This window comes from Procambarus clarkii, chromosome 23 (assembly GCF_040958095.1).
Source record: "Procambarus clarkii isolate CNS0578487 chromosome 23, FALCON_Pclarkii_2.0, whole genome shotgun sequence".
NCBI lineage: Eukaryota > Metazoa > Arthropoda > Malacostraca > Decapoda > Cambaridae > Procambarus > Procambarus clarkii.
The window spans coordinates 43077070-43087246 of NC_091172.1; the positions used below are offsets into that span (position 1 = coordinate 43077070).

A 10177-nucleotide genomic window follows, 5' to 3' on the forward strand; every position below is an offset into this window, starting at 1 on the left:
GGAACTTCTTTTCCACAGCTCATAAAACGGAGGAAAGGGTCCTGAAAGATATTGTTAATAGAAACGTTATCCCTACAGACAAAAATCAGAGGATACAACTGACGATTTACTATAAAACCAGAAAAACGGCCAGCCTACTCATGAGAAACTCTCCAGACACAAAACAGAACGCTTTAAAAGAGACTAACGTCGTCTATGCCTTCAAATGCCCACTTGGGGACTGTAAGCTCCAAAAAAACCAGTATATAGGCAAGACAACAACATCTCTTTCTAGGCGTTTAACGATGCATAAGCAACAGGGCTCCATTAAGGAACATATAATCTCTTCCCATAACCAAACCATCGCCAGAGAAATCCTAGTAAACAACACAGAAATCATCGATAGATACAGCGATAGCAGGCGGCTTGACGTTTGCGAGGCACTACACATCAAGAAGTCAACACCAGCAATCAACAGCCAATTATTGCACAACTATATTCTACCCACCTCAAGACTCCGCTCCAATATAGAAGCATCAAGAAATATGGACCAATAGGCTTTCTACAAACACTTCTATTGAATACCCATTGTTTCTGTTCTGTCTTGTGTTGATACTTTTAATACCCTATTAATATCCCCTCCTGTTCTGTCTTGTGTTAATGCCACATCACCCTTCCCACCTCACTCAAATGTAGATATAATATCAGAGAGACGTAAGTTCTAATCAGTTGTGTATTTGTGAAGTCTTTGAAAATGTAATAAGTTTTACGAAACGCGCCCGTGTCGCGTCAGACTAGAAATAAAAATGAATTTTGGAGAAGTGATTTTTGATTTACTTCCAACAGTGAAGCGTAATGTACGAAAGATTGAGAAAATTCGTGTTAGAATTATTAATCTTACTTTTTCGGTCATATTTAATAATATATGTCTACAGGAAAGACTGCTACCAAAATATACTAATATATATATATATATATATATATATATATATATATATATATATATATATATATATATATATATATATATATATATATATATATATATATTATATATATATAATATATATTATATATATATATATATATATATATATATATAATATATATATATATATAATATATATATATATATATATGTCGTACCTAGTAGCCAGAACGCACTTCTCAGCATACTATTCAAGTCCCGATTTGCCTAATAAGCCAAGTTTTCATGAATTAATTGTTTTTCGACAACCTAACCTACCTAACCTAACCTAACCTACCTTTTTCGGCTACCTAACCTAACCTAACCTATAAAGATAGGTTAGGTTAGGTAGGGTTGGTTAGGTTCGGTCATATATCTACGTTAATTTTAACTCCAATAAAATAAAATTAACATCATACATAATGAAATGGGTAGCTTTATCATTTCATAAGAAAAAAATTAGAGAAAATATATTAATTCAGGAAAACTTGGCTTATTAGGCAAATCGGGCCTTGCATAGTAGGCTGAGAAGTGCGTTCTGGCTACTAGGTACGACATATATATATATAATATATATATATATATATATATATATATATATATATATATATATATATATATATATATATATATATATATATATATATATATATATATATATATATATATATATATATATATATATATATATATATATATATATTATATATATATTTATTTTTAAAAGAGGGTGAGGATATATTCTGTATAATGCAGAGCCAGCGTGGAATAAAAGTTCTCCAACTCTGCATAAAGCTGCTGAAAGACCAGGGGGTTGGCAACCACATTAATGAAGTGAGATACAAGGAAAGACAAGATCAACATCACATACATGAAAGAAAGATGAAACAAGGGACAGATGAACATCACATGTAGTAGCAGCTGTTGTCATTGGGACAGAAGCTGTCATCAGCGGGATGGGTGCAGTAGTGTGTAAAGATCACGCGCCATTTGGTCAGAAACTATTGTCAATCTGTCAGAATTTATCATCAGTGAATCAGGAACTGTCATTAGGAGGTCAGAAGCTATCGTTAGAGACAAAACTTTCGTCAGTGAGTCAAGAGAGTGACGTGTGCAGGTACTGCGGCAATACCCAGCAGGTGGTGTTGGAAATATCCAATGCTTATTTCTTAATATTTAATACTTTAATAAAATTTCTTTTACTAACAATTATATTTAGAAATACTTCTTACTAGTAGTGTAATAATATTAATATATTCCCTACTGCGTAATAACCACGCCAAAATTTTCAAGTATTTATGTCAACGTCGCACCAGAAAGTCCGCCACAGGGAATATTTTAAACATATCTGTGGATCAAATAGAGTCCAGTTAATTACTTTCGTTTATTAAGGATAATCGTTTATTAATGAGTTTACTTTAATTAGTATATTACCGTTTACTGTAATTCATTTATCCAGCTAGATTAGCTGTTCCAGTGAATAATATTGTAATGTAAAATAATTTCCCCTCTAAATCTTTCTCGTTTATTTAGCGCAGTCTAAATTAATTCACTTGAATTACGAGAAAATATACTGCAACATAATAAATTTATTTCTGACGTAAATGTTCGTCATATCCACTTCCTCCCATACCTAAAATTAAATGAATAACGTAGTTTAGGCTCGAGGCCCCCACTGGGAGCTATTGCACGTGCCCGAGATGGAAGGAGGAGAGCGACGGCAGCCATATTTTCTGGCAACAAGCTGTGTCTAGGAGCTCGCGTATTTCACCAGCCCGTATTTGCGTCATCCATGCATCAGAGGATGTCGGAGTACTGGAATGAACTCCTGATCTATCAGACACTCGTCTCGGCGAGCATAATTACGATAAGTGCTACTAACATTTGGTAAATTGTGTCCACAGATTATCAAACTTGTAGGTTGCTCGTCTTCAATATTAATACGTCAATATATATGGAATCAAAATAACAAAAGGTGAGTCCCATGCTAGATCGTGTTCTCATTCTCATTCAGAAATAGGTGTGAATCTAAGTTAGTTTAGGCATATCTTACAGTTTTGACCGTATTTCAGCTTGTGCCATAGCGACAAGGCGGGAGATACCCTCCACCTTAACGCGTGGTCTAAGACAGCCTGTTTGGAAGAGTATTCTTGACGTGACTGTCCTGATGCGTACATCAATTTTTCAAATACACCTAAGCTGCTGTTCATTTCTTATGTAATATATTATTAACATTTAATTAATTATTGATCTTCAATATAAGATCATATATTTACTAACCATTTATATTTTTTCCATGTAATTATTCTTGAAAACTCAATGGCCAAAAACTCAATTTGATGCATATTAGCATCTATTTATTTTGGAAGTGACGGATTAGTTTCTTTCTACTATTTCAACACCCCCAAAGAATGTGGAGGGATTTGGCTCTATAATTTAATTATTATTCTACAGTTCACTTAATGCTCTCGCATTATATTTTTAATTATTTTCGAGATTCATAGATCACTGGTTCTCTAATTCATTACAATTAATATATTCATTACTCCCATAAAGGGAGTGGTCCTTCGATATTATAAAAATCATTATTATTATTAATATTCTAGAGCCATATATTCGCACACCCTTTTTGGTCAACTTCGGACCGGATAAACCATAATTAATATTAAAACCCATACATTTTACGGATACAGTATATTAACCCAAATTACTGGTCCTATATAATTAATTATATTCAATTAACCATTTACTAACCCTGACAACATTATACTCTTCAGAAAGTATTGTCAGGTGTTAGGATATTATATACAGCAGTAAAATACCTGCCAGACAACAATTAATAACCTTGTGTTAATTAAATTTCTTATACACGTATTTCCTACAAGTGTATATATATACTATATATGAAATTACACAAAACTCCCAAAAACACAGAACAATTATATTCACATTATTGCACCATTTGTGTATTTATGACAACCTAAAGGGGTAGGATTTTAGACTGTAATTGTACTCAGGTATGTACAAATTCAGCTTAAACTATTTAGCTATTTTCCTAGGTAGGATAAAATTTAACTAGACCTGTGCTAGACAGTACTGGTGTATATATATTATTTTACATTGTGCTGATCCGAGCAGGGTGGGACCTATTCGTATTAATTGTGTAATTTCCCATTATTTCGTGTACCTTTTGATTGCTACTAAAGTGTCACTATACCAACTAATGGTGATAATTTAAGAGCTAACTGGACATACTACCATAGTGGCACTCAAGTATCACTCAGATCTTAGCTAATCCTGTTAGGTAGGTTAGCTAATATCTAACGAGGTATAATTAAAAAACAGCTTAACCAAGAAATTAAATATTAGGCTAATAATAACCATACCTGCTCTACATATGCGAGAAAGTACCATAGCTGTCAATAAATAGCTATATAAGACCTATATGGCTGAAACGCATTGTGAAAGAATGAAGATCCCTCAGCTAGTTTTCCTAGTTTTCTAGATTAGGCTAATCGCTCTAGGGACTCTAGACAAGAAGTTTTCAAACTAACATACACTTATGGGGTGTTGGATGAAAGCTCGTGTTATGGACTATCATTTAAGACTAATTAGAAGTCTGTGATTGCACTGTAGAGAGAGTTACAGAGTTTTTCCTGTTTCTGTGAAATGGGATGAGAGTTGAGAGTGAAGTGGTATGAGAGGATATTTGTCTCAACGGATTTTTAGAGGTAGGGGGACAGTGGGGTGAACGTCGCCCCCCCCCCCCACTATGTGAGACATTGCGCCACGGTCTTTAGGCCTCCCCCTTCTTGGGACGTCACAGGACGCCACAGGGTGAGGGGCGCATGTGATTGGTGGCGGCATCCTCGCCCCTAGCTGAGTTTTGGTGCGAACAGCTGTTTTTGGTAGAGGCACCTTGAGTTGTGTCGGCTTTGTGCTGATTGGTCAAGACAAGGTAGGGGGGGGAGAGATGGGCATTTGAGTTTTCCTAGCCCGCCAAATCGTCAGTTTGAGCTGGGCGGCAAGCTGAGAAGGTGACTTTGGGTGGAGGTGGCAGCCTGCCACCTCCAACCCCATTAATCGCTGTGTCATCCTGATTACTCGTTGTGCAGGGCACTCCTGCCATCCTGGGTTGTGTCAAGGCCAAATTTGCGTGAAATTGGGGCCAATGAGTACGGAAGGAACAGTAACAAGCTAAGAGACAGTTTACAGTGTTCACCATGAGGCAGCTGTCAGGCCTCATGGTGCATCAGATTGATCACATCGGGTCCGAGTATCCTGTCGAGTGTTAATGGACAATTGGTGGAATATGGGCAGTGTAATTTTGGTGATATTACAGGCCCCTGTTGGACTTTAAATTCCACCTTGTTTGGGTGATGCCACGGGCCATTGTCACCCCAGTGTACGAGTGAGGCATGCTCTGGTATGGTGGGGTTGTAGGTGATCCCCCATCCACGTGTGTATGCCTGTAGGCGCCAGCCAGCCAGCCTGAGGCAAGTCTCATGTGCGCACCACCCATGCGCCGGCCAACCCCTCGGCCACCCGCGTGCCGGCCACCCCAGGCCACCCCCGCGCCACCCCAGCGCCACCCCCGCACGCCAGCACAGCCCGGGTGGGGCGCTGTGACGTCCCGCACTACTCGTGGCCACCTCCCCCCCCTTAGGGCCACGCAGTGGCCACATGCTTTGGCCACTTTCTCTGGACATCCTAGGGCCACACCTAGTCGACGCACGAGGAGCGAGCTAGGCGTTCTACAGCCAGTGAGGTAGTGACCGGGAAAATGAAATGATTGTTGAGGATATGAGTAAACGTGAATACAATAATCATAGTGTACCAGTGTCTCAGGACTAGTGGAAATTCTGGTAAAAGCTGTGTTGTCCCATAGCCCTGCCAGGCTAGGGAAGCAGCTGAGAGGCAGCTGTCTGTACTGACGTCCAGGTGACTGGTTGGGAGGTTCCTGGAGATGGATGTTGTACACGGTACCACACAAGTAGTTATATATATAGTTATATATAATGTGTGTAGACCAGGGGTGGGCAACCTCTGGCACGCGTGCCAAACTTGGCACGCGTGCCAAACTTGGCACGCCGATGACTTGTCTCTGGCACGCAAGAGCATAGGTTACCCTAAGCACAGATGCAAGCACATGTTACCCTAAGCACAGACAAAAAAAAACTACTTTCCTTGGGGTATAAGCTTACATGCCATGACAGTATATGTACGTCCTGGTGGTGAAGAGGTTTAAGCTCTACGAAGCTAAAGAGGTCTCAAGAAAAAGAAGTTGATCTTGTTGCCATAGTTACCTTCTTTTTTTACGTCATCGATCATGCCGATGTATGATGATTCCCCTCTATTTACTTTGGCTCATATTTTATGTAATAAGCCTTTCTAACCTAAAGGCTGAACCCATAACCATAGTGTACACTGACAATCATATCTGTGAAGGCAAAATACGCCATGTCTGCCCACCTTTAAAAATTAATTTCGTAAACTTTGAATTTAAACCCCCACAACATCTCCCCCCCCCAAACCTCATGTGTTTGAATGCCGCCCGACTTCAGTTTGACGTATATTAATTAAACTCACTTTACTATCTAAATCTAAAGCATCTTCACCTTCGAAAGCTAAAGAAAGATAAGAATTCTTATCCTCTCCCCTTCTCTCCATTGACGGCCGTAATATAACCAGTGAAATCAACAGTCCCCCACCCCCATGAAGTTCCCGTAATGAACACATGTTCAGACGATCTCAGACTCGTAACTCTCTCTCGCAGTCTTGCTTCGTAGTGTTTCTCACAGTTGCTCACTTGCCTCCTCCCCGAGAAGACGGTCAGTACTTCATCTCCAGGGGAAAATTATTCCCCTTATAAATCAATAACTTTGTGAAACTCAATGTCATTGTAAGAATAGTCTTAATCCTTAAATTCACACGTACTCGCTCGCCTGTTCCCTAAGAACAGAGCTGACATAAGCAAGATGTCACCGACTCAACGATGTTTCGCCACAACACACCACACAAACACACAAAAACGGGTTTTGTCTATCGAACCAAGTGAAGTCTTATAAACTCTTGGCATAAGTACTCAATGCCTAGGAAGTAGTGTCTTTGTGATAAGCGGCTGCTGGTGTTGTTTCTGGAATTATGTAAAATAAAGAAAACCCTCGAATTTTCATAAAAGAAAAAAAAATCCTCTGAAGATTTTTATTATGTTCATTGTCTCGTCACGCTTACCTCAAACATTGGCTTATTAAACTTATTGATTGGTATTAGAATAAACGTACGTATACTTTACTACAAAGTTTGTGTGTGCTATAATATTAACAGGAAATAAATAATTCTTTAAATACTCGCATTTCAGTAGAAGTAGGCTAATTCATTTCTCGTCACTGCACTTCACAACGACAACACAATCCGTTATCATTGCTATTCATTGGAGTTACTCATCATATACTATTTTGACTTACTTTTGGTCTTCCTTCTCTTCCATGCATATCAATATATTACTTATTTTAATTTCATGCCCTTTACAGATTGTACAGAATGTCACCACCACCAGCTAAGAAACGATGTCAGTCAAATGAAGAGGATATTAGAGAATTTAAGGAATACTGGACTGAAAAGTTTGGCATGATTAAGAAGGATGATATAGCTTTATGCATTTTCTGTTCTGACACAGTTGTTTGTAGAACTTCTTCTGTAAAGAGACATTTTGAAAATGTTCATAAGAACTTAAGCAATAAAACTGAGGAGGAACAAAGAGAATTAATTTCTCGTGAACTGAGCAAGACAAAAACACAAGCTGAAACTTTTATGAATTATTTTTCAGGTAGGCCCAGTTCCAACTTAGTTGCTGCTAGTTTTGAAGTTTCAAAAGTTATTGCCCAACACGGAAAGCCTCTCTGTGATGGGGAGTATATTAAAGAAGCTTGGCTAGAATGTGCACCTTTTCTTTTTGACAACTTTTCAGAAAAGAAAAAGATTATACAGCGCAATAAAGATTTGCCTGTGAGTAGGAAAACAGTTAAGGATAGGATACTTAAGTTGGAAAGAAATACAGCTGAACAATTGACAAAAGATTTGTCTTCATGCAAGTTTTTTTCTATTTGTGTTGATGAATTTGTGTTCGTTGGCTTAGCAGAGGCTTGGTTCTGAAACGACTTATTGAATGCTTAGATGAGATAAAGCTCTGCAGGCGATGAGTCACAATAACGTGGCTGAATTCGACTTGAGAATGGTCCAGGACGGACCGAAACGTCGTCGTCCCTTCAATTTCTAGTGTGTGGTCTGGTCAACAGATAAAGCTCTATTTGAACGACCAACAAGTGTCATACCATGAATTTTCTGACATCGTGTGGGTTTGTAAACAGATGTTTTTTGCACATTTTTGTGAACATTTAAATGAATTGAATATTAGTTACAGGGCGCTGGTAAGACACTTGATGTTATGATTTGTTACATAAAAGCTTTTGAAATGAAGCTTAAAGTTTTTAAGAAGGATGTAGATAATGAGAGATTTAGATACTTTCCAAACCTAAAGAGGTACATCAGTGATCTAAAAGATGACAGAACAGACCACAAATGTCTTCAAAAGCTGTTTGTAAACATTATCGAGTCAACAGTTTGGCAGTTCTCTACAAGATTTGCCAAATTCAGAGAACTGGAAGACACAGTAAAGTTCATCAAGTTTCCAGACAGCATCAAAATGGATGAACTAAACTTGCAAATGTTTTTCATGGATAGACATGGATGATTTTGAGATGCAGTTGATTGAATTTCAGAGTAGCTCAATTGGAAGCAGAAATTTGTTGACCTTAGAGTTGACTTGGAAAATATTGAAAGAGAGAGATTAGAGATGAAAGTAACAAAGAGAAATGCGGAAAACGAAGTATTAAGGACTTGGAATACTATTCCAGAAAATTATGTCTGTTTAAAAAACCTTGCAACAGCATTGCTAACCATGTTTTCGTCTACATATGCTTGCGAATCTTTGTTCTCAATTATGAACTTTGCTAAGTCTCGTAACAGGAGTAGCATGACAGATGAAACTAGCGCTGCATGCATATCTCTCAATGTTACTAAATATAAACCCGATGTAAAATCTCTGTCATCAGTTATGCAGCAGCAGAAGTCTCACTGACAGTATATAAAAGGAGTCAACAAGTTTTTTATCTGTTGTATTCTATTAAAGTCACAAAAGCTTAAAGGCTGTTGAAATGTACTTCTGAAGGTTAAATAAAAAAAAAATCTGTTTTTTTTATACTATGTTTTACTGCACTGAGGTAATTTATTATTTTTTTGTTTAAAAAGTTCTTAAGAGATACCAAATATGTTCTAAAAAAAATGGTTGGCACGTCGAAAAAGTTTGTGTCAGAGTCTTGGCTGATTTTGGCACGCACTCTCAAAAAGGTTGCCCACCCCTGGTGTAGACTGACTCGAGTATGTAACCAGTCAGTGTAGAGATTTATCATATAAGTGATCCAGTCTGTCGATTCTATATAATCGTTCAGACTCGATTAATACCATAGTGCCACATGTTAATTATATCATTACAGAGGTAGGCAGGCCAGTGTTGCAGGGATGTCAGTGGATACCCTGAGGTCTGTGTAGTTATGGATACATTTTTCTGGTGATATAATTTTCATTGATTATGTGAATGCCATTTCCATGTGTTCATTTGCATGTTTCTGTATGTACTGTGTTGTGTGGTGAGTCAGTAGAGAGATTGCTGTCTGATTGCCTAATGATGTCATTAGCATGTGGGGTATGCTGACGGCATTATTATGCTGTAGGTTTGTGCAGTGTTGTTATCAGGTATACAATATTACTGCCCTAGGAACTGTGTTTGAGGCTTTAAGGGACCCCTTTGAGTATTCAGGGGAATTCACAGTACCTTAATGAGAGCAGGCAATTTATTTGTTAATTGCCTAAATTAAGAGAATTAACGCCAGCTGTCCGCGTAGCGACGTTGTTTTATATTAACGTAAATTGCCTTGCTAAAGTAGTTGTGATTGCTCACAGTAGTCCCTTGCAACGGTTGCAAGATAAGGGGGGCAGTAATATTAGTATACTCTTGTTGTGCCTAACTGTCTATCATTACTGTATGGTAGAGCAATTAACGAGTTGCAGTAGCCGCAACCGTATGTGGGCTGTGCATTTATGTTGTTATGCATGCCATTGTAAGTGTGACCTATGTAACACTGGGGTTACTTAGTTTTTTTAAGTTTTTTT

At 37.9% G+C, this 10177-nt stretch overlaps 1 protein-coding gene across 1 annotated transcript; it reads left to right on the top strand.

The window, feature by feature from the left end:
* Positions 1–7465: 7465 nt before the first annotated feature.
* Positions 7466–8101, top strand: LOC138367839 (EPM2A-interacting protein 1-like; the record flags this gene model as incomplete). Its single annotated transcript, XM_069329820.1, has 1 exon — positions 7466–8101. A coding segment is annotated over one exon (636 nt), but the record flags the coding sequence as incomplete, so codon positions are not given.
* Positions 8102–10177: the final 2076 nt, after the last annotated feature.